The 25552-nt window shown below is 39.8% G+C and overlaps 1 protein-coding gene across 2 annotated transcripts; it reads right to left on the reverse strand.

Moving 5' to 3' along the window:
* Positions 1-1109: 1109 nt before the first annotated feature.
* CFAP221 (cilia and flagella associated protein 221) lies at positions 1110-24996 on the reverse strand. 2 transcript variants are annotated; one of them, XM_056349390.1, is made up of 24 exons: positions 24816-24996; positions 24249-24349; positions 23166-23252; positions 22965-23060; positions 22383-22483; positions 19896-19999; positions 17624-17783; positions 16982-17105; positions 16783-16894; positions 16452-16560; positions 15779-15866; positions 13958-14047; positions 11917-12012; positions 10365-10455; positions 8623-8750; positions 8095-8175; positions 6959-7066; positions 6640-6816; positions 5015-5173; positions 4506-4600; positions 3864-3953; positions 3544-3660; positions 2158-2187; positions 1110-1546 (listed from the first exon to the last, which is right to left on the reverse strand). In XM_056349390.1, exons 1-24 carry the CDS (start codon positions 24952-24954, stop codon positions 1423-1425), a joined length of 2607 nt encoding a protein of 868 aa, XP_056205365.1. In that variant the 5' UTR covers positions 24955-24996; the 3' UTR covers positions 1110-1422. The 2 variants fall into 2 exon arrangements, with proteins under 2 accessions (XP_056205365.1, XP_056205366.1); XM_056349391.1 differs by lacking the exons at positions 22383-22483; positions 23166-23252; positions 24249-24349; positions 24816-24996 and having other exon boundaries at positions 22965-23052.
* Between the last annotated feature and the right edge of the window lie 556 nt (positions 24997-25552).

A 25552-nucleotide genomic window follows, 5' to 3' on the forward strand; every position in this document is an offset into this window, starting at 1 on the left:
ACTCTGAAGAGAGGAAAGAGGATACTACTGTAACAAAAAGAGAACAACCTTGGTTAATCACCATTGTTTCTGAACATTTATTCCCTCTTTACTAGACATTGAAATTTAGCTAGTGAATAACAGTTTCTAAGAATTATCTATGCTTGATTTAACCTAAACAGTGAATTATGAACTGTGAATGCTTTCACTGTATGAAATGTGAATGTTTTTGTCATGGTCATGTTAAGAAACAGCTCAATTCTTGTTGTGCCTCTTAGAAGATCAAATGCTTTCCTCAAGACTTGCAGAGGAAAAAAAAAAAGTGTACCTATTTAAGCAGTTGTTTGTAGTCAGAGAAACTCTGCAGATATCCAGACCTGCATTCTGAACAATCCCTTGCGGATTAGACAGTTAGCAGAAATTTAACAGCTTTTAATTTCTTTGAAGTGAGTAGAGATAGTATGTCACTAGTATAATACAGACTATTCTGCAGCTTTATTTTCAGCCTACTTTTTCATTTTCTATCTCCCTGGGCTTTTTACAGTTTGTCTACACTGATCTCTCTCTGAAATTAACTTTTTTTCTTAGGGGTTTTAAGTATGTCTGGAAAGAAGTATGGCTCCTAGAAACATACTATGTATTGCTGCACCTTACATGCCTTTTAGTACAGAGGATATCTGCTTTGTAGTGCAAATAGCCTGGACCACTCTTCAAAATGAGCCCTCAACTCACTGCAGATAAAACCAATTTTGTCTGATGTCCAGCTTGCCCACAAGAAAGTAGGAGACATCTCAGCTGAAAGGTGATACGCTGAAGAAATCTCATTTCTTAGAGGAACATACTCCAAGCATTACAGGGCTTTCACAGGGCTCTAGAGTTCATCAACCCAATCCATGCACCCTTTTGCCAAAAGAGCCGTGCATTAAATTAACCCCCTGAACAGCTAATGAGATCTGCTTGGACATTATTTTTGTAGACAGTAACTGTGTTCAAGTCTTTCTTTTCATTAAAAGTCTCAAGTGTATAATTTACAGTCATGACTGAGATGTAGTGACTTACCTGCAAAAATTCAAGGACAGGTCATAACTAAAAAAACAAAATCAGAATAATTTGGTCATGAAGACTTTTCACATTTTATTTGAAACCAGTGGGCTGTAAATTAATTACCAAACTATTTTACATGGTAGTACTGTCATTTTCTGGTCCTTCACACCAGGACAAAATGAGCAGGTATGTGGCTGAGGGTTCTCACTGGAGCAATTACTTTGTTTGGGGTAAGGATCACAAGCGAGTCCTTGGCAGAGGTGGCATTACTGGTGGTTCTCTTCTCTGCATAAGACGTTGCTGACCTCACTGAACATAAATACATGTAGGTGGGACATAGAAGGCCTCACACATTAACAGGATAAACAGTGCCAAGCCATGGACTTCGTAAAATTACTCTTATCCCAGAATAAGGGTTTTATTAAGTGCTTTCAGCTTCATTTTCTCCACATGTTTTTGAACCTTCTCTCTGAGCTCGTTGTTTTGGGGTTGAAAATGTCCATCTGGATGGTTGTGCAGGTCTCTGCAAGAAGTTTAAAATGCCATTTGTATTTATAATAGCTGGGGGAGCTACTTAGGAATGCTGACAAAAACAAAGGAAGAGACACACATCATTCCTCTCTTTTTTTAAAATGAACACAGAGGGTATTCCATTACTTATGCAGAATGGAAAATGAATGAAACTGTGAAAAGAACATTCACTTTTGGCTTGTCCAGTTAGTAAAGCTAACCATCTGACAGGTAAACACATACCAGACTGAGTTTTATGTTTTATTTATGAAGGAACATATGCTGCAATGGCCAGAACTAGAGCATCCACATGAAAAACTGATTTGCCTTAAGGATAAAATGCTGAAACGGCTGGAGAGGAGCAATGTGATATCTGTCATCTGGTGAAACACCACCCTACTGATAACAACAAAGAACCTTCCAGTGACAAAAAAAATGGATTGAGGCGTCATTGTTTACTAATAATTCTTCGTTTCCTTCTTTACAAAGCCAAACAAATAGGGAAGGTTTCAACAAGTAAGTATAAATACCCAGAGGTGTTTAATACAGAAAAGCATTTTTATTTCTTAAGGAAACATCTAAAACTTCAAAAAGAAAGATCCTTATGATTATAAAACTACTTACCCAGGAAAAGCACCATCCAACACTGTATCACTGTGGAGAAAAAGGCCACCCTTTAGTTACACAAGCCAGCCCAAATGCCCATGTTCTGACAAGCATAGTGTCATAACATGCAAAAAACAGCACTGAGTCTGACACATTTGTGTTTTTAGAGCAAATTATTTTCAATCAATGCTGTAGTAATCACAATACAGCAATCAATGTTTTGTCAGAGAGCTTATAATATGCAGCACTGTTTTTGAGTTTAATGGCTGACAGTTGCATAGGATTTCAATGTCAATCAAATAATTTCCCTCTAAAATTAAAGAAAATGAGACATTCAAATCTTCTGATAGCTCTGAAAGTTCCAGGCTATTATGCACATCCTGACATCTAAGCCACATCACAATCACTTTAAAGAGGGGGCAAACTGTTGGACATAAAGATTAATTGACTTGCTCCAAGTCACACAAGGTACCTGTGAAAACAGGGTTAGAACTCGGCACATTCTCCTCTGTTGCTCTGCAACCACGTATCCTTCCCATACTGCCTGCTGCTCAAGCCCACTGTCCTCAGTGTCCCACTTAAGAGCTCATATACCTCCTTGCATCCTTCCTGCAACATCACATACCCCCAGGCTTCACACAGTTCATCCGCTTCTGCTTCCAGCCCCACAGAACTGCGAAATGCTGATCTCAAACCACAGTGGTAATCATCAACACCATCAAAGACCCATTTGTCTCTCAGAGCTTTCCTTGTCCTCAGGTTGCCCCTCAGGGTTTTTCTGCTGAGCTGCAAAATCAGGACATTGGCCTGACAGTACGGGAGGCATAGGGCAGAACTTGGCCCTTACAGTGGTCAGTTCACAACATTTTAGGGAGAAGGTAAATCTATGTTTATGAATGTAAGCTATTTTACATGCTGTGCTGTATGCCTAAAACACATTGTGTGTTGGTGGAATGTGAAGCTCAGACAGCAGAGAGAAAATGTGACCCACTCCTAGGAAAAGCCTGAGAAAAAAGCACCATGCCAGGGGAGATTCTAAGGGCTTATTGCTCTGCCAGCATTAGTAAATATCTAACAAAAACGGTCACTGAAAATCAAAAGCCACTAGTCCAAGAACACTGACTATCTCTGCAAGGGCAAGAAAAGTGCCTCAAGTGTTAGCTCACATTGATAAAACTGAAGTCAAAGAGACATCCAGGCCAGTGTGTCACATTCACAGCTGCTTTCTGCAGTCTAATCCAGAGATCACATTTGAAGTGCAAATCTGCTCAAAGTACCAGATCTGTATCCCACTTGTGATGGAGCCCCTACATCACCTCAGTATGACTTTCTACGTGATCTGGAAGGGATGCTTGTCTTCAGATTCCCTCTCATTCTTCTTCCCTAATTTCAAATGATACCTACCCTTCTCTTTTTGCTGATTTCTCTTTGCCTTCTGATAGTGCTTCCCCAACTTGTGGAAACAGAGCTCTCACCATCTCTGGAGTAAGAATCATTTTGAACTCAGCTTCATCTGTCTCCCTAAAAATTTGCAAGATGAAGAAGAATTGGGCTTTATCCTTTAAAAAGTGGGGTTTAGCCAACAAAAAACAAAAGTACGTTCTATGCAAGAGGGACTTTGTGCTTTTGCCTTGGAGGATCTCTCAGTACAGGTTTAGACACGTTCATACAAGTGGTTAAGACATAATCAATCACACTGAATACAAAATAGTGGAAAAACTTACTGGTCAGTTATGTTCTCCCTGTCTCTCTCAGGTAAGCCATGCAGCATTGGTGGTACATCTCTTGGAAGCATATCTAAACTGTAAGGATCCCTGTGATGGAAATGGTATTAGTTTAAGATGGGCAGATGGCAACTGCACTAAATATTTATATTTTGAAGCTTCACACAGTAGTTGTAGTTACAATGAAAATTATGTACTTTTAAATATTCCTGGAAAATCTGAGTACACCAGAAACTGCTGTGATATGAGGGAACCTGAGCCCGGGAGATGTTAGCTACCAGATGGGTGCAGGTACCCATATATTAAAGGTTTTACCATTCATACTGCTGCAGGGCAGACAGGGTTTGTACCTCCCAGGGTCTTCTAGCACTGAATCAAAAAGCATTCAGGAAAGATGTTATTGAAAGTCCCAACTGTAACTCTCCTTCCAGGGCTAGGTATTTCCTCTACTTATACTGTTCTTCACCCACCCTTCAAGGAGGTCAGTAGGGGTTTTCCCCATCGGCTTTGGATTTCTGAGCAGCAGTTAATTGCACGCGTAGGCTCACTTTTATCTGTGGGACTAGTTACTGGTCAAATGGAGTAACAGACAGCAGAAACTAGTGCAGGATAGAGGCACTGTATGTTCAAATTCCTTCTTACCTAGCTGTTCTACTTGTCAATGTCGGAGTGTTAGAAAAAGTGGAATACACTACTGGTAAGAATCTTCTCCATTCCATTACTCCGCAAATCACTTCCTGAAATGACAAGAGCTACAGCGATCAGACCTCTAATACATAATGCAGTGGGGACAGAGGCTTGTAGGACAGAGCATCTGACTTCTTGGCTGAGAACTGAATCTGAGGAGCTGCAGTTCTCCATATTTAAAAGATGCTACCTCCACTGCAAGGTCATGAAAATAAAGTAGATGGTAAAAAGAAGGAAAGAGCAGAGAAATACTAAGGGATAAATAAGAGACATGGATAAAGCTGAACAAGAACAAGTTATTCTGACCCATGTACTGACTATTTAGGTGCATGCATAATTTATATTTGAAAATGTCTTCTATCTAGGACGACTCTTCATCTTCCTTTTTCATTCCTTGGAGCAAATTCTCAGCAAGAAGATATCAAGAAGCCAGGTACTTGTACAAGAAACCCAAAGGGCCATACCTTGTGATGCAGAAATTTCTTTTGTGTGACTGGAATACAGGATCCTTTGGGGCATTCCTTGGTAAAGGTGTATTTTGGATGAGGACAAAGATGATATTCAATATTTGTTTCAGAATAGGCCAAAGGAGGTAAAAATGGAACTAATCCTGGTGTGGGGTTCTAAAAACAAAGAAAGGATTATTTTTAAAACCTGTTATGAGCACCATAAAGAATTTAATTGATGAAAATTCAGTTCTTACAATTAATGTAGTCTCCCCAGATTTACACCTTTGTCTCATTGTGACTGTTCTGTTCCGTGTGACCCTTCATTTCCTGTCTCTTGTCATCACAGACCCATAATCTGCCTGGTTTATCCATGTTCTCTGCTGTCTAAAATACAGCAATTTAGGTGTTGTCTCCAGGTTTGGAAGAAAAAAATTTGCCTGATTATTCCAAACTCCATTGCTGATTGTCTGAACAATTTAAAATCCAAGAATGCAAACTGGCCTTGCTGTGGTGGAAGCTAGTGAGCGTTTTGCCAGCTATTTCACTGCACTAGCATCTGTTCCTGAATGAAGTCTAACGCTGGGCAGTTTAGGATCGGACCGTGTCTGGTTCTTACACTGACATAACAGAGGGATGAAAGAGATGCATAGAGGATCTCATCAGTAAGTCCGCTGGAGTCCTGGCTGCATGCAGTGAGGGCAAGTCTATGCCATATATGTTATGCCAAGATCACCAGACTAGCACACTAGGCTCTGAGCCATTGAATCTAAGTAATGCTGACAGACAGAGCCACCCAAGTCAGGCACAGTGGCATGCTGGCTTGGAGATGCTGCCATGCACAGCACTTAACTGAGCTATACAGCTGGCTCTTCCTGCTCTGAGACACCTCGGGGACTTTCAGGCTGTACTGCACTGCGCAGGAAATGACTTCCGTAGTTGGTGCCAAATAGCATAATCTATATGACAATTAAATAACAGAAAAACCTCCCACACATGTGGTTGTAATTTTTTTAATCTCTGTGCCTAATAGTTTGGAAATGTGGTTTTGGTATGCTATGAGAACTATTGGAAACTCTAAGGCAGCAGGATGCATTGTGAGCAAAGAGTTTGACTTCACTTTTCTCAGTTTACCTAAGGACCAGGCAGAACTGCAGTCCCCTAGTTGAACACAAGGACAAGGCTGCACCTGTTCTATCTATCTGGGCAAGAGCACGAGGTTATAGAAGGACTGAGACGACAAGATCATGGCTTTTCTTCCAACATCCAAATGGGGGAAGAAATGGAGAAGTGAGGGGCCCCATGGTGTTCCAGGGAATCCTGGGATCAGTGACCAATTATGGAGTGTGAGACTGGAAGGGTCTCCAGTTCTCTGCCATCATTGGCAACTTTGCCTTATCATCCCCTGCCCTAAACAGATCAAATTCCATTGTAGAGTGAAGCCATGCCCCTCTCTGTGGGCTGAGCTCTGTGACTCCTACCTACCAGGGCCTCCACCTGGAAGGATTACTCTCACTCTGGGTAGTTTTATATACCAATCTGAGTAAGAAAATTGCGCACCAATTCCACATCAGGCTTCTGATGGAACAAACACCTTTTCCCCTTCTTTCTTAGGTTCTTTGTGGTAGTCAACTCCTACTTACAAAAATGCGAAGTGGGTTGCTCTCTGTAGGGTGAACCAAAGCTTGGGGAGGAACCAGTTTTAAGAGGCTGATATTCCTTTTTTCTACATCTTCTGGAGATGGTTTGTAAAAATCCATCCTCTGGGAGACCAGGTTAAGTTGCCCCTCAGGAGAAGCAACTACTTGAATCAACTCATCCTTGAAAAACACAGACATCAAAGGTTTTCAGGGTGTAGTAAGCTTTTTGGTATAAAATGTCAAGACAAAACTAAACAAATAATGTAGAAATGTAGGGTGGAGAGTGACTTCAGCCAAGTTTGTATTTGAGATGATTCATTACCTGGGCTCCCTGCCTCAGTGGTCGGGAAAGTTTTCGAGGCTTGTAACTTGTGGCTGCATAGTGTGTATCAAATGGCTGATACTTCATAATGCTGGAATGCTGAGGAACCTAAGTGCAAAGAAAAAAAATGTGCTGCAGGAGATGACAATAATAACTTCTGATTAACTCATAGATGGAATGGAACATTCCAGCTTCATCACAGACACATCACGTCTCTGTGGTAAAAGATACTTGGAACACTATTCTGGAACATGGTATATGAACAAAACTTCAAGAACCCATACTTCACCAGGAGAAGCTGAATGTGTGCATAAAGGAATATTTCCATTCTTTTCTATGAAAGAGCATGGATTTAATGGTTTCTTGATCAAATATACTGTACTTAATGGAGTGGAGAAAAGCTGTGTTAAGTAATATACATAACACTGACAGATGAACCAATGCGTAATAAGGGGAAAAGACACTATAAGAAAGCTTCTAGACTTCTACACCACCTGAAAAAAAAGAAGGTGGACATTGAGCCAAAATCTGCATTGACTCGAACCTAAGGAAATATTTTTACTGGGATGGGGTGCAGAATTTGAACTTTTGCTATGCAAAAATTGGAGAGAAAAGGGTTTAGAAGTCAGGAGGAAAAAAAAAAAGTTTCTGTACTCACAAAGTTGCAAAAACATTACTTATTTCAAGAAGGAGAAGTTCGCATTTCTTATACAGGAATGAAGGAACTAAGCATGAAGAACAGGATGCCAAATAAACAGAAGACTTCCATTACTTTGTAAAAGGAAGGACCCTTTTACAATGTCGCTTTTATAAAACTGTAAAACCAAAGGAAAAACTGTGTAGTGTGCAGGGCTTGCAGCATCATCATTCATAGAAGGATTTTTGTTGCTTGAGTTATAATTTTGGCTGAGGTGATTCACTTCTCTGTCTGGAGGGGACTATTGCCAACTATAAGCTTGTTACTTATGGAAACAGGTGAGATTTGTTTTTAAAAAAAGCATGCTAATCATACAGCCATATTAAGGCAACATTTCTACTGAGCTACACACTGGGGCCACTGAATCAGGCAGAAAACGTGTCCAACTGGATTTCTGGAAGAAAACCATGATACAGTTGAGGGAGCTGTACTGACTTACCTTCAAATCATAAAAAGGAAGAATGTGTCTGACTGTCACATCTACAGATTCGATAGGAACTAGGCCAAGAGCACCAGGTGCCTGAAAGAATACAGTATTTAAAACTCAGTAATATGGTGGGCACTTTGTTTTGCATTGGCAGCAATCCATCATCACAGCCACTTGAAAATATATGGAAATAATTATGCAAACATTTTGTTTGATATTTCTCCTGTCCTTTCTTGGACTTCAGCATTTCAGTTTTTTTTCATTTCTTTTATTCTGCAAAATCATGGATGTTAGCTAACTCTGGTCGTTAATGTATTAATCAGAACTTTAAAATGCAATTAAGACAATGCAAAGATTTTAATTTTTTTACTGCTTTCAGCAGTACCCTCAAAAAATCTGAAGTCCTGAATTAATTTGTCAGAACCCCAGAACACCAATCACATTGTGAAATTTTAACAAAGGCAGTACTGGGTCTTGGGCCAGTGTCTTCAACAAAATTCTGCCTTGAGTGTTGGCCACCATTTCAGTTACTATACTTACCAAGTCACGGTGCAATTCATGGGAACTGTAAAATGGGAATTCAAAAGGCAATATACGATCTTCAGATATGCTGGAAGAAAAGCCCTCACATTTTTCACTCTTCTTTTGTTTGCTGAAACTCCTGCTTTCTGTCATGAATGGAAAGCAAATATAAAGATTTTGTAATATATCTTAATACACCATTTCAGAAATAGAATCAAGATGTATTTAACATCTTCCTAAGACAGATTTGTCTAGTAATTTTAATATAAGAAGTAAGGTAATATTTCTTAAAGGCTTTGAAAGCCTTATCTACAAGATAACAGGCACAATACCTTGACTAGCAGACAGATCTAATTTCCCCTTTCCTAAAAGGACATTACAGCCTATTCATTCCAGCATGGTTCTCTAACTCATTCCGCTCAGCCAGGCAGAAACAAGTCAGAAGGCCTCTCTTACACTAACTGCCATTCACCTACCGGAAGCATCTCTACAGCTCCTGCATACTAGGAATTACAAGTGCCAACTTGCAGAGGCAGGAAAAGGCCTGACATGCAAAGGTGCTTCAGCAGTTGTCAAATGGTGTGTGTACAAGGGAGTGGGAAATAAGAGACACAAATTCTCTTTTGTCCCCAGTGTACCCAACTGTGACTTCCATCCAAGGTCAGTTTCATTCTATGACTGCTAAAGAACAAGTGACTCTTCCAGGCCAGCACTTCCACCTCACTGAAAAGTGACTGCTTGAAAGCACTTGTATGAGAAACCAATAAGGAGGAAAACTCAACCCAGTACAGGCCACCTAGCCATGTATCTCATGCTTCCTACTGTCTCATTTCACTGAGTTCAGATATCTTGCCTTCATCATACTGAGGTGTCTTTCCATATTCCACCCCCCATGCAATAAGCTCCTCTTAACGTATGACTCGAACCTCTTGGGCTCCACCTGATCTGTTTACCCACCTCTCTGTTTTTCATATAGTCCCATCTGCCCTCTCATTGTTCCTCAGCTCTTTAAGTTGAATCACAGAAGTTATTCCAGGAGGGTTGGAAGGGACCTTTAAAGATCTAGTTCCAGGGGCAGGGACATACCTATCACTAGACCAGGTTGCTCAAAGCCCCATCCAATCTGACCTTGAACACTTCCAATGATGGACCATCCACAACTTCTGCCCTATTATTAAGCAGATAAGTCATAAGGTTCCTAAGAAGAGTTAATCATATTTTTAAAATCTGGTAAATAATGTGCATGAAAAACAGATGTATTTTGAGTACAGCCGTTCCTACCTGTTGTGATAGAACAAGGAGTAACAGTTTTAAACTAAAAGAGGGTAGATTCGGACTAGAGATAAGGAAGAAATTTTTTACGATGAGGGTGGTGAAACACTGGCACAGGTTGCCCAGAGAGGTGGTAGATGCCCCATCCCTGGGAACATTCAAGGTCAGGTTGGATGGGGCTCTGAGCAACCTGATCTAGTGACAGATATGTCCCTGCCCCTGGAACTAGTTGGAACTAGATCTTTAAAGATCCCTTCCATAGATGTCCCTGCTCGTTGCAGGGGGGTTCAAACTGGCAACCTTTAAAGGTCCCTTCCACCCCAAAACTATTCTATGATTCTGCCTTGTCACACTTCTCTTTTTTGCTGGAAGACTCCTTTGTAAGAACTCTGTCTTCACCTTTATATGTAATGCACCTGACACACTGCAGTACAACCTGAATTATCATAATTCATGGACAAATACCAACTTGTTCTTCTACTCCTTACCAGAGACAGAGCCTTCCTCCAAACCTCTGGCTTCTTTGGTTAGCCCACGGAATAGAAGCAGTAAACGATTTAGCCGAATCTGAATCACAATCTGAGAGAATGATTTTAAAGTTTATAATTAAGCCAAACACTCTAAGTATAGCCGGAGAAATATACATACATTACAACTGTATTTATTCTACAGAGCTGACTTAGACATCTCTATTTCAGAATTTTTACTATTGTTTTCTGTTCAGGAGGGAGAAAATGGGGAAGCAGAGATGAAGAATGGATCTCAACTCTGCAGTGCCATTACACAACAAAACCAGTTCAAACCATTTAGTTTTACAGGTCAGACTTCTTTTGGCTAGATCCTTCAGCTGTGTCTACTGGCATATACAGATTTAACAATGGGTAAACAGTCAGTTGATCAGGGTCATATGAATACTTGGGGCTCTGTGAATGAGAAGAATAAGTAGTAACCTGCACTGTGCAATTTGCCTAGCACCACATATCGCAGGGTAACGATGAAAAATCCTAGGTTTTAATACTGGAAGGGGCCATTTAGCCACCTCTTTATTTGTGCAATACAGGAAAGAGCATTTCATTTCAGGACCTACATATCGAGCCTAATATTGTGAATGGATTGGAGAAGAGTATCTAAACTGAATACTAGGAGAGCATGAAATTTCCATATTGCTTGCTACATTTAGATTTACTGGGAAAAGAGCCATGAAGATGCATAATAATATTTAAACCCAATGAGATAAGTGATTTTACTGGTTAGTCTTTATCTTCCACATTGGAAGGGATCTTAGAAGGTCCTAGTCCAACCTCGTGCTCCAGGCAAGGTCAGTGATGAGATCAGACCAGGTTGCTCAGGGCTTTATCCCGTCTGGTCTTGGAAACATCCAAGGATGTAGACTGTACAGCCTCTCTGGGCAACCTGCTCCAATGACTGACTGTCCTCATGGTGAAAAAGGCTTTCCTTATACATGGTCTATGCCTCTCTTATTTGAATTTATGACCATTGTTTCCCATGTTCCCACCATGCACCATTGCAATGATTCTGGCTCCATCACAAATAATGTCCTCGGACATGTTGGAAGGTGCTGCTCCCTCCCTCCACTTTCCCTCTCCAGGCTGAGTAAGTGCACCCTGACAAAGTCTCCTCACAGAATGAGTGCTCCAGACCCTGGCCATCTTGGTGGCTCTACACTGATGATCCAGCTTATTGATGTGTTTCATGACTGGGATGCCAAAACTGGGCACAGTATTCTATATGCATTTTGAAATCTTCTCTTTTTTGTGCAGAAATATTTTTTACTTTTTAAAAAACCCTAAATTTATCTGCATTTGCTCAGTATTGATTGCAATACCAAGCACCAGCAGAACCACCAGCAAATGCAAAACTTACTCCAGATCCTTACTTCCTGGTGAAGCGGGGATGTATTTATCAAACTATCAAATCCCTAGCTAGCTGTGAAGACTCTTTATGTGCTAGTTTGCCTGTTCTTTTGTGCTATTTCCAAGGCATCGTGCCATCACACTGCATTCTGGTTGTTCACGCTACCTTGTATGCTGCTTGTTGGAATTTCCTCAGCATCCTGTTTCTGTTGTCCCAAGTGTCATTACGGAGCAAGTCAAATGTGGGATGGACACCTGGATGCTGCATGGTATTTTTTTTAAAAAAAGAAACAGAAAAGAAAAAGGACACCCCTTTTACAACTATACAAGGGAGGGATTTCCTCCAGCCCAAGCCAATCCCTGGCCTGAATCCATATGTTATTTCTGAACACTGGAATTAAGTCAAGTGAAAACGTTTGCAGTATTGGCATTTAACCAGAAGCCTTTACTGTAGGGCTTAATGGGAGGTAATCACCAAATATTTGCAGATACAGTATGGGGAATGCAGAGATAATGTAGCATGGTCTGCATCCACACAAATGAAAACCACACACTATGATTTAACTGCAAGACTGTTGTGGTTTAACCCTGGCCGGCAACCAAGCCCCACCCAGCCGCTCACTCACTCCCCCCACAGTGGGATGGGGGAGAGGATCGGAAGAGTGAAAGTGAGAAAACTCGTGGGTTGCCATAAAGACAGTGTAATAGGTAAAGCATAAGCTGTGTACACAAGCAAAGCAAAACGAGGAACTCATTCACTACTTCCCATGGGCAGACCAGTGTTCAGCCATCTCCAGAAAAGCAGGGCTCCATCACGCATAATGGTTTCTTGGGAAGACAAACACTGTAATGCTGAATGCCTCACCCTGCCCCTTCTCCCGGCTTATATGTACTCAGCATGACATCATACGGTATGGGATATCCCTTTGGCTAGTTCGAGTCAGCTGTCCTGGCTATGTCCCCTCCCAGTTTCCCAGTTGTGCCTCTCCAACCCTCTGACTGGCAGGGTCTGAGAAATTGAAGGGTTCTTGCCTTAGTATAAACATTACCTAGCAACAACCAAAAGCGTCAGTGTGCTACCAGCATTGTTCTCACACCAAAGCTAAAACACAACACTGCACCAGCCACTAAGAAGAAAATTAACTTTGTCTCAGCCAAAACCAGGACAAATACGTGGGCAGTCAGACAGTGGGATGAATGGACTAGGTCTCTATTGTTTACACACTTCATCCTGCACAGATATCAAGTTGGGACATAGCTGTAGGGGCTCAGACCAGGGGCCCAGCAAAACCAGTATCCTGTGTCTCCAATAATGGCTGATAGCACATACTACAGAAGGGCAAAAGGCTGGGGTAAACTTAAGAATGATAATTTCTCAGAATAACCTCCTCACATGTAGTGAGGTCTGGCTCTGGACATACTTGAGGCAGAGGTGATGTCTCTAATGCCTTAAATTGTTGGAACACTCTTTGAACACAAGAAAATCTCTTTCTTGATGCATTAATCTCTTCTCCAGTTTTAAACCAATGTAACAGAAGAATGTGGCACTAGAAGGAATTCCAGCAAACCCAGAGTACAGTATCTCTCAACAGGATGGCAGCTGCTTAACCAACATTTAGATTAGGAAGGTTATCAGAACACCAGCTCCACACAACACCATGCCATGCCTCACCAAACAATTTTCAACACTTTGTAACAGGTGTATAACAACAGACCAACTCCCACAGCTATTATGTTCCTCAAGAAGGCAGCAGTTCATATTGTTAACATTCAAAGTTCCTTTGGTAGCTCAATAATCCTAGGAAATGGATCTTAGGAAGTACCTTACACCACAGAGAAGGACAAAAAAATCTAAGTACCAGAAAGGCTCCTGTCAATCTGAGCTGCAAGTAAAGGTTGCAAATCTTGTGATATGCTTAACCTTAGGTTTAGGCATGAGAAAACTACTCCTGAGAGACCTTTCAGAAGCAAGCAATATGAATCTCAGGTTAGGCCTGCAGATTTCCACTTGTCTCTCATATTAGATCAGAACATCAGAAGCTAAGTTGTAGCACAATGCTTGCCCTACTGTACTAAAAGTAAAATGGGAAATAAGACACTAACACGGAAATGGGAATATTAGGAGGAAAAGTATTCAGTGTCAAATATTTACTTAGCTTAGTAGGTGATAATAACATACAGCAGGCAATAAAAACACATAAACAAACCTGGTCAACAGGGCGGATAACACGTCTGAAAGCAACTTCTACTTCATTCCTCTGAAACTCCTGTTCTATGATAGGATCTCCTCTTTGGATCTAATTTGTCGCCAGGATGAACAATCACATTAGTACAAAACATTTAGTGAATTCTTTCCTCCCTTACAATTAGTGAAATAGTGGAGCTCACTTACAATGTAACGTTTGCGGGGAGCTTGACAAAACAGACTTCATTCCCTTCTAGGGAGTGATTATTGCAAGCCCTGAGCAAGTCAAACAAAGTAAAATAATGTCTTTTTGGGTCTGAGTTTCAACCAGATCTCTGCCCTAATGAAACACAGTTTGCTTTGCATAGCCAGAATCAGCAAGAGAGGGGTTACAGAACCAACAGCATAAGTTAGCACCTGAACAAATCTTCCCAGATGACAGCGCTACAGAAATTTCCTGCAGCTTTCCCATGTTCTGTGAACATCTCTGTCATGGTTTCCAATGGTGCCAGCTCAATCTGTTCATGTGTGAAACAGTTTACTACTGATATCAGTTCACCTCTTTGAGATCCTCTCAAAGTGTTCAGGCATGCTGGATGAATACCAGTGCTTCTTTTCATCGTGCCTCTTCCATCCCAGTCCTCCTTACCTATTGTTTCATTTCCCAGATACCATTACATCTTAAACAAAGACCTTGGGGTTATTCTGCAGGGCAAAAGTCCCATGATTTTCATGGACTGAGGTTTTAGTTAATACAATGGAAGACAGACCAGTTAAAGGTCTCCAGGACAACCACTCCCAGGCTGTATAACATAGTGGCTGCTTGAGCAAATAAATGATGGAGGGATAATAAATACTCTGTGAGGCCTCATGACATTCAAGGTGAACAAACTGACAGCATGAGCAAAAATACGCCTCGGTCAGAAATGCATGGGGGCAACTGTGAAACCAACCAGAGATCTCCACAGCCCCTATGGCCAACAGGTAAGTAAATAAATGTTTTTAAACAAAGCTAACATACATCTGATTTAGTGATACAACAATCTCACAATTTAGATCCTTTTTTTGCTGACTTTCTCCTTTGTTAGTATTAAATACAATGTTTAAATTAATTCACAGTGCCTAATTCAATGTATAAATCAAGCCTTTACCCTATCTATAAATAATTTTACTCCCATAAACAGCTCCTTGGAAGTCAGTGGGATGTCAGAAGCTACCTGAATGTCCAGAAGGCAGGATAAGAGGGACAAACCCCACCTGTCCCTGAGGGCTGTGCCATACGGGGAGAAATATCTCCTGCCACCAGGTATTGCTGCTGTCACCCTCATGGAACATGACCCACAGTCTGGGGTGACTGGAGGAAACCAAAGAGAGGGAGGGCAAAGGTGTAGAACAACCTGATGAATTATTTCCCCATGGCTCTGTGTGAGAGTAATGACTGGGTTTAGCTTTTGGTTGTGAGCAATTCAGGACATTAGCTCTTCAGAGAGGTACAATAGAAACAGAAGATTGGATGCTGCCATGATGCCGACAGACTTACACTGCAAAGCTGCACTGTGATGCAGCTGGGTGCAAATCTGCTAGGTTGGGCAAATATCTCGTTACATTTCCATTAATAACTTATCCTCTCCATCTACCTCCAAGACAAAACCACCTCAGAAACAGTGATACACAGGCATAATAAAGATATAACTGCAGTAAGAAGTACAGCTAGTATAGGTTTGCACTGATGTATAAAGAAAAACTGAAGACACAGAGAGCTCGATACAATTCACTAGTGCACTGTGTAGTCTGAAAATATAAATTTGATTTTAGATTTATAGAAAAAACAACAAAGACTAACCTTGTACTGCTCTTCTTCCCTCCGTCGGTTTTCAAGAATCTCTTTTTTAAATTCCAGAGACATCGGATCTTTGCCTTTACGAACTTGCCTGCATTTACAGTGGAGGCAAGAAAAACGCTTTACTTAATGCACAGTTTGCTTTATTTAAAGACTAACAGACTTATTACCCTCTTCCTAAGGCATCTAGAGGTCTGTAACATTCAGCATAAAGGTAGATCTCTGGATTGCAAATGAAATCACAGTGTGCTTACAGACACAATTTAAGTGTTTTACTTTAGGCCATTTGATGTATATGTGCACTTCTGTTCACTCCATTACACATTTTAGCCTTGATTTATTGCCAACCATGATAAAAGCTTCCCTTGCCCTTAAGGCCACAAGATGAGATGCCTGAGAATAAGGTTAGGTGAACAAGGTTTTCAGCAGGTTTCTTTCTGAATGTAACCATTATACAATCAAAGACCTCATTGGGTACTAGTATGGATCACTACTGAGACTGCTTTTAGGCAGAAGATAAAAAAATGGAAGTAAACCAACAGTAACTTAGCTGTAAACCAGAACTATCAGGATATGAAATGGCAGAATTATGCATTAGTAGATATTGCATACATCATTCATAGAGGCCTTAGTTAAGCAAACCCCAGTGTTGTTAATATGGTTAACTAACACTTACCACTTCAGATAATTTGCTGCTTCTTCCTGAATATTTTGTTTGACTTTTAAGTGAAATATGGCTTCCTTCATCTGTCTTGTTTTTATCCCTTCAGTGCCTTGGCAAAGAGCTGCAGGAATATCAGAAAGCCATATCACACATCAGACTAAATTGAATTTTTATTTGGGAAATCCACCCATTATGATAACTGAATTCATTAATACATAAAGCTAAGGTGAGACTTCTTACAGGAACTACAATGACATCACCTCAGCAATTCTGAAGCTGAGTTCCTCACCAGAAACCTACAAATAACGCTAAAGACCAAGTTTATGCTGCTTAATTACATTACCTTCTTTCAAGTCCTTAATCTTCAATTTGCCTGGTTCCTGATTCAAAACAGTAGCTACAGCATATGGATTTGACAAGTCTGTGGGGAATCTCAGATTCTGGTATTCAATTTCCTATGAGATATAAATTAATAGGAAGAAATAGAAACATGAAAGATTTTCAGCCCAGAAAAGTACTTGTGTGTATTTATCTCTTCACACCTTTACTTTCTGAATAGGACTCGAACGTGGTTGGCTGAATTGGTCTCTTCTCCACACCACAGATTTTCCTGCAGACACAGCTTTTTTCTCTGGACGACTTTGTTGTTTGTCAAAATGTTCTTTTCTAGATGTCAAAAGGACAGATATTGCTCTTATAAGTACTCTGTAAATGGCATATAAGTCTAGTACATGCATTTACATCCCCTTTAGATATAGAAGGAGACTGGAAATTTCTCTCCCATATTACAACTGGAATCAAACTTTCTAATCTTCAGAGTTCAAAAAAATTAGATACAGCCCAAAAGATCTTACTGCTCAAAACCCCCTGTATCTTGCAAGACCTCAGCAATAATTATAACATAGAGCAGGCATAATGGAAGCTGAGGATGCTCAACACTTCTTTAAGGACATGTAAATTCTCATTACTTTTATTTTGGTACAGTTTCACTTCACATAGATTAAGGGCGTTCTGAGCAAATGATGTAAGAAGGCAGGTACATGTATTAACAGTTGAAACACATTACTGTATTTTAAATCTCCATAGATACAAATGCTTAAAATGATTCCAGCAAAATGGCACTAAATCCATGAATTTTTTTAGCATTGGGCAAAAATACTCAAAGGCCTGTCAGCCACACATACATTAGACCCAGATGTGGTGTTGATGTTCCTGTGAATACACAAATATAGGGTTTTGAATGAAACTGTGAAATCCGTAACTGCATTGTCATTTGTGCTGTTCCATACTCAAGTGGGGAGTATTTCACAGTTACTTCCACTTTCCCATTGCCTGGAATGATTCCTGTGATTAGAGGAGAAAACCAGTAAGAGTCCATCTAATGTTAGGTCACTTAAGTATACTGAAATTGATTCTGGACTACATTTTTTTAAAACAATATTAACGTTTGAATGGATGGCAGCAGGCCTGGAAAATATTTCAAATCTCAAAGTGTCTTTCAAGAAATATCCATTGCCAGATAATGGAAGGTATTTTGCAATAGCAGAGAGATTTGACAGTGAAACTATAATATTTCCTACTGTTATGAAAATTATTGCCTGTTTATATCTAGAAACTCTTCACTTGCATCTGCCAGTCTTAAATCTCTGGCACTTTCTGCTTTCATGAGCAAAGCATTATAAACATATTCCTCTGTGCTCTTCCAAGCTGGGGGAATCATCTGGATTTGATGCGCTACCTGTCACTACTTGGTCTTATTTCCTTATTACCTATTCCATTATTTTTTCAACCACTTTAACCACCCTTCGTATCCCTAAACATTAAGTGCAATCCCAGGATATAGGCCCTGATGCATTTCTGCAACAAGGAATTTATTCAGATCATCAGAAATACTAATTTCTTGTATCTGTAAAGTGACCATTGCCTGGTTTTCTGCATCCTGCAGTTAAAACCAGTTAGTTTCATCGTTGGGTTGGGTGGTTTTTTGTGTGTGTAATTTGTTCAATTATTTCATCACTATCTCAGAGCACAATGGCCTGAACAGGAGCTGAAACTTCTTAGTCCTTTTCAGATGGCCTTCAGCTCCTCAGAGTTTCTAGCTACCAAAGTTTCTGACTTAGTTTTTACTGGGTTAATGTTTTTTTTTCTGTGATATTTTTGTTCTCCATACTCCCAATAACTAAGCCAACTTAGAAAGCATGAATTAGTTCCAGCTGCTTTGTCTATGACTGTGCAAAACCCCAAAAACTTCCTGATGAATTTTACTTCTCCCTAGTTACACTAATTTGTTCCTTTCCTCCCTTGATATATCAAAACTTCTTTAAGCACAAAGTAAGAAAGAATATTATCCTGAAAGAATGACACAAAATAAGGCAGCAGCACAGTTTATCTTTGTGAACCACACATCTGATTGATGGAATCCAACTACTTACTACCCCTGAAGAATGAAAATCCATCTGACAAGACAGGGCAAATTCATATCATTGTACATACAGGAACAATAGCAACTTTTTTTGAAGTGCATAAATAATCAAAGTTTAAATTCCAGTGTCACAAATGGCACTAAGCACCAGTTCTGTGAAGATTTTTATTTATTTAGATCTTTATGTATTTTCATGGGACTGACCAGAGTGCCAAAGTGAATTATTCAGCCAGGTCTCACTCACTTCGGTATTTTTGTCAGAACACCTGAAAACTTACATGCTCCTGCCGGCACCTGGCAAATTTGTTACATATGATAGCAACTGACCTGCAAACAGTTACATCTGCCTCAAGACAGAGCCCTTTCCAACATGAGGCATGAAAATAGCTGAGCATACTGCAGCCAAAAGTCCCTGCCTCTTGTAAAGCCCATAGACAGAGATCTAGAATGAATCTAATATCCACTGCTGTGCCATGAAACACCTGCAGCAGTGTGTTTTGTGCCCATCACTGTAACAGTTCTTGAAGCAACAGACATAATTCCATCAAATTCTTCTAGACCATGAGGGAAGACAGGTATAGGGATATGTTTGATAGAACAGAGGCCATTTTTATTTCCTCTGTGCCCCCAGTCAAGCAACATGATGCATACCTATTCCACAAAGATATCTGTTCCTTTATGGGGCAGAAGCCAGACACTCCACGGGGAAAGCTGTGATAAAGAAGTGAGTGCTGAGCTTCCTGCCTCTCTCCTTTCCAAAGGCTGCACCAGCAAAGACAGAAGACAAAGGCTGGATGGATGGTTTTGGACGTCCCATATTTTGCCAGAGGTTGGTAGCTGGGCATTGACAAAAGAAATCTACCAGCCACAGAAGGCTATTTGCCATGAGGCTGTACGTGACTAATATTTATCAGCCTGCATTTACCTGGAAACACTTTGAGGCAAAGGCTTTTTCTGTACAGCACTGAATACACTATCACAAGTAAGTACACTTAATAAATACAGATTTAACATTTAAAATAAGTTCAATCTACCAAATGTTGGCTGGACAGTGAAGGCTTTGTGGGGCTGAATAAAATCAATGTGGAATTCAAAATCTATTGGACAGCTGCACTGCAACGGGATAACATACTCCTTACTGAAAAGAGAGAAAGGAAGAAATAAATTAATGAAACTACAGTTGATCATCAATTACAAGCTGAACAATTATATTATACACAACATGCACTGAATTTATCTGTGTTCAGAGGGATGGGTTACTTATTTATGTGAAAATAGTCATTCCTCGTTTTTCCAAAAGAGCAAAATATTTCAGATCTTTCACTCAGTGATGAAATAAGAGCTAAATCTTGATTTGAATGCTGGATATTTTACAACTTGACTTACTTTGTCTTACCCATACATAATCTGATTACAGAAAAAATTATAAAATTTAGATTTTAGAAGTTAGTTATATGTATCCTCAAATTCTTACAAACCGCAGTACCTAGCTAGTACAAACAATCCAAACTGGAGCAACAATAAGTACAGAACCAGGAATCAGCCTTCTCCCATGGCCGTCTTTGTGAAAGACGATGAGGAAAGACTATGCAGTCTTCAAAAGTGTTGAAAACTCCAACACATCAGAATGACCAGGCTTTAACCACTGTGGAAATAAAGATACCACGGCCTGATTTTCATAAAAGCTCTTTATGTCTCACACAGGTTGTGTGAGGGTATTAGCACATATCTTTTCAAGCTGTCTTAATTTTGTATGCATCTATTTTCATGTACCAAATTGAAACACAAAAGCAGTGGGGTAACACCATATATCATCCTACAAATCAAGACCAGTTTACCCAGGCTTATTTCTGTTCTTTGTAAACTGGCTGAAATCCTATCCTACTGATTAGCAAAGAATGCATGTTATACACAGTGTTTCTTTGGAAAGCACATTTTGAAATGCTTAAGGAAATGATAACAGCAAAGTCCTTTTTTCTCTCCCTTAATATGACCTGTTCATAAAGAAGATGTAACAGCAGACTGGGGAGGCAATTTGTTTTAGGGTACAGTGCAGCTTGTACAGTAGCCAAAGTGCTTTAAAAACAATTATGTCACCTGTTGCCTGATGGACCTTCTGTACCTAAGGAAAAAGCTGAGTGGTAAAATATAGGTCTTATCTGACATTTATGGAAGTAAAAGGCAGTTCTTCCATTGACTTCAGTGGGCTATGGACTGAGCTCATAGTACCCTGGGTTCTGCGCAGTACCATGTATTCAGAGAGCTTTAATTTTTTAGGAAAATTTTTAATAGCCTAATGATGAAAAATACTAGTAAAAATTAAGGTTTGAAACCATCAGTTTTCTTTCCAGGAACTCCTCCAAATTCCCTCAGGGGCATCTCTGAGCATCCCTGTTGTGCTGAAAATTTTTCCTATCATTTAAAATTGTCTTTTGTATTCTTTCTAATCTCTTCTCTGTATTCTGAGAGTATGAAAATTCTGTATATTTCAGCACTTGTTACAAAAATGGAGCAAATAAAGAGAATTACATCATGCCTAGAGGCACCCAAAAAATCAGGAGTTATGTTCAGTCCTGTGAGAAAGCTGTAACATCAATTCTGATGGACTCACTAGAGTTTAACAGATTAAAGGATACTAGAAAAGCAAATAAACAAAACCACACAAATGTTCATTCTACAATTCTGGGATCATATTACTGCAGAATTTTGCATTTTCCTTGTATGTGCCTTGCCTATTCATATTTCTGTGCTTCAGTAAAACTAATGAGTTGCTTCCAACTGACAAGCTAAGACAAAATCCAGCTGCTAAGAACTTCAGTTCCTAGAATTCACTCAAATCTTTACACTAACACAGATCACCATAATTACAACTAATATAGTCTATATACTACAGGACTAGACCCTAATCAACAGGATCTCCCTTCTCCTTTTCCCCTCCCCATTTCCTATTCACAATTATTACCGATAACTTCATGAAAACAGTTTTACATCTATGCAACAGAGCAAGATGAAGTCTGTGCCATTTAGAGCTCCACATCAGAAGATTTCAATATTTTTAAATAGAAGAAGCGAATCTAATGACTAATCAATCTGTGGACTGAGGTTACGTATTTGCTATCACTTATATCTACCATATCTTCATTTCCAGAATGCTTCATCTTGAAAGGAAGATTCATTCACTTAGGACTTAATAATGCTAAAAGGACATAGCACTTGGGAGTGTACAGATTATGGACAGCAGCCATACTGCTTCACCATATGATGAATCAAGTGAGTCAGCAGCAACTTAGACTGAAAACCCAGTTCCATCTATGTATATGCTTAGTTTGCACAGCATTTACTTTCCTGTGAACAAGTGCCTGAAACAGTTCGTATATAGAATTATTTTGCAGTCCAGATGGCAGCTGACTTCCTTAAAGCTTCCAATATGTTAAGCTGTACTTAAGGAATTTTAGGAATCAGATTTTTCAGATTTTGTGCATGTCTCACAAAATGTGGACAAATGTCTATCCTTAACTCACCTCTGACCAACTGATACATCAGACAGATTTATAAATGATGGAAATTCTACAACATTCACAGCAGGGTAAGCATGCACAGGAACAATGAATGTATCATCTCCCTGCAGAAAAAAGGGAGATAAATATTTGTTTCTTACATTGAATAAATATGGAAAGAAAATGTTTCTGTAGTAGTTGGCCAGTAAGTGGGCACAAAACGTCTTCAAGATCATCACCGTGTTGCACCTCAGGATATTGACATTCTACATCCTTTCAGTATCCATCTGTCTTTCCATACTTTCAGCAGCTCTCTAGAGCTCCTCAAAGCCTGCTCAGCTAAGACATTACATCAGAGTTGCACAAAGATTGATCTACTGGCAAAGAATAACAGAATAAGGAAGATATTTTAGCCACAGCTCCAGGACATTTACAGAGAGAAGAATGTTAAATGCTCAAAATGAAATTATCCAATCCAGACTTACTGAGAATAAATCCATGTGGCTCTAGGAGATTAACTGTACCTTTACTTTATCACTGTCATCATGTCCTAATAGTTGCTTCATTCCATTACAAATGTAAATATATTTTATAATAAATCCTCACCTGACAGTGAATTCGGATGCAGTCATAGTAATAGCGCCACTCATCGGGACAAAAGTCAACAGTAACCACATATGAAAAGCCAGGGACAAGCCGGTGCTAGAAAATGACCCAAAATAAAACAGATGGCCTGTAAAAGCCACTTACGTGACACAAAACTGGTGCTGCATGCAAAAAGCAGTGTGAAGGCTTTCTGACACTTACTGTTTTGTTGTATTTGATCTGAAAATACTTTGTCTGGGGTGGTATTATGTGAAGGTTTGTTACATCACCAGAAATATTTATCAGCTTCTGTAGAACAAAAGAAAGCCAAGACCACAAAACACTTTACAATGTAAAAGGTCAGTTGAGAATGCCAACTGTACATTTTGTAAGATCATTTTTTGTAAGTAATAATTTTTACTTCAGTAAAAATAATTCTGAATATGCTCTGAATTTAAAAGAAATGTATGTAAATTTTGCATTCTGATTTTTTATTCATTGGAACCAATGACAATTCCTTAGGAATAACAGTTTTGCTAAAGAAGATACTACTGTAAGACGCTGCTGCTGAATCAAATTCTGGCCGTTTTGTTTATGTGCAAAAGGAACAAAAAATGAAACAACTTACTGACTTTGCTTTTACAGAGGTATGAAACAACAGAAATTATGTAATATTCCATGGTTTTGTTTTGGATCACAAAGCAACAAACCTTTGGATGTGACAGTTCAGCCTGCAGAGCCTCCTGCTTCTTGTTTACTTTCATTATATCTGGAGAACCTAGTCCACCATAATCACCCAACCACTGCCTCAAAACACCACATGCGTAAAGAAGGCAGACAAAGGGAAAACAGAGAGAAGGAAATATCCAAACTATTCACAAGGAAAGACAATTAAACCTATGCACCAAGTTTCTTTCCTTAGATTAAATTGCTTTTGGCAGAAAGCCAGAGGTGCTTTCAAAATTTTCCCGCCAGTGAACATGTTTGCAGACCCAGTGACGGCCCAAGTACATTTTGAAAACAATCTCTTATGGAGTTAAAGCATGCATCCTTCATTTATGACATGCAAGTCACATATCATTAACACTGCTCACAGACACAGGAAACAAAGGTAGAGCAGAGACCGCAAAGGACAGTGATGTACACAGCATGGTACCCGTCTGTTTTGTTACCACAGGGCCACTGATTTTGAGTGCTGCTTTTTGGAGGACTCCATAGAGCAAAAGGCCTCATGACCACAAGCAGTCTACTCAGCTTCTGTTGTCCTTTTATGACCCCCAAGAGGATCCCTGCTCTGACACTTACCAGTATCTGTCGATGACATTTTCCAACTTCATACCCTCCATAGTGTAACACAGCAGGCTCAGCTTGTATAACCTTGCTCTTCTGAAGTTCTGAATAAATCTCTACAGAGACAGATAATAAAACAGGGAGAAAAGGAGACCAGGTGAAATACACATGATGATTGTTACTTACATTGACTAAATATATTTACGTTGTACCCAATGCATTATAGAGGAAAAAAATGAGCCAGAGATTACTTCTCCTGTTAAGGGGGCATGACTTTTTAGATGGAAAGTTAAGGCAGCATCTACTATCCCAGCTGAGCCATGATCCTGTTGCCAGTTTATGTCTTGGCATCACAGCTTCAACAAGCCACCCCAAAACTTGAGTCAGCCCAAATGAGTCAGCCAGGATCAGTACAACCACTATTTTCTTTCCTGACTCCTCTTCTACAATTTGGGCTCACAGGAAGACACAATTTAAGCAACAGGATGGGCATTTCGCTTGCAAGTTGCAAAGAAAAATAATAGCAAAGTGCCTCCTAGGATTGCTCTAAGGTGGGGGAACAGTCAGAAGGCAGAAACTTACTTGATTCCAGCAGGTGATTGGGGACAGCATGTCTTTTTTTAGGTTGCTCCACTAGGCTGCCCAGAAGGACACTGGGTATTTTCTTGAAGGATTTCTTAGCGATTGTGATTTCTGTGGAGGCTGATTGAACTACATCCATGTTAGAACAGAAATGAGAGTCTGAATGGTACTAAAATTCTTCAGCACCTGGGGTCAGATCAAAATAACAATGATCAAAATGCCTTCCCTTGCATTGGTAACATCTATTGCCTAATACTGCCTAAAAACATTTAGGAGCAGGAGTTATTTTTCTTCCTACTGAAGTAGATTACTGTGTGTGTGGTAAGTACAAGGACAGAGTGATTCCAGGAAACCCTTTTCCCACTGTAAGCCCTAGCACTTTGCCATGTTCATCTGTTCTAAGGCTTACTGGGGGCATTTGGCTTTCAGCACTGTGTAAAACACCTCTCCCTTCGTGTCTTCCAGCACAGAGAAGAAAAGGCTCTTATGATAATTCCACTATACAAACTGATTTCTGCAGAGATGTTCTTCTAATCTCTCTTGACTGGGTTGTTAACTTGCAGACGCATTTCTAGTTTTTAAATATTAATAAGAGGGATAAGAAAATTGGCATGTGAATCTTTTGTTTGGATAGCATCATCTGGGCTATTTGTTTAGTGAAGATAACTGTAAACTCAGAAGGCCATAGGTATTATAGATCCTGTGTTAAGTAAGCACTGTTATCAGAACATAAACTT

This window comes from Falco biarmicus, chromosome 8 (assembly GCF_023638135.1).
Source record: "Falco biarmicus isolate bFalBia1 chromosome 8, bFalBia1.pri, whole genome shotgun sequence".
Lineage (NCBI taxonomy): Eukaryota > Metazoa > Chordata > Aves > Falconiformes > Falconidae > Falco > Falco biarmicus.

Excerpts from the sequence above, each read along its gene's own strand:
- CFAP221 (XM_056349390.1), bottom strand. The coding sequence starts at position 24,954 with ATGGATGTAGTTCAATCAGCCTCCACAGAAATCACAATCGCTAAGAAA. Across the intron at positions 23,061-23,165 it reads AGATCAAATACAACAAAACA|CACCGGCTTGTCCCTGGCTT; the intron begins GTAAGTGTCAGA and ends GTCATTTTCTAG. Across the intron at positions 5,174-6,639 it reads GCAACCCACTTCGCATTTTT|AACCCCACACCAGGATTAGT; the intron begins GTAAGTAGGAGT and ends CTTTGTTTTTAG.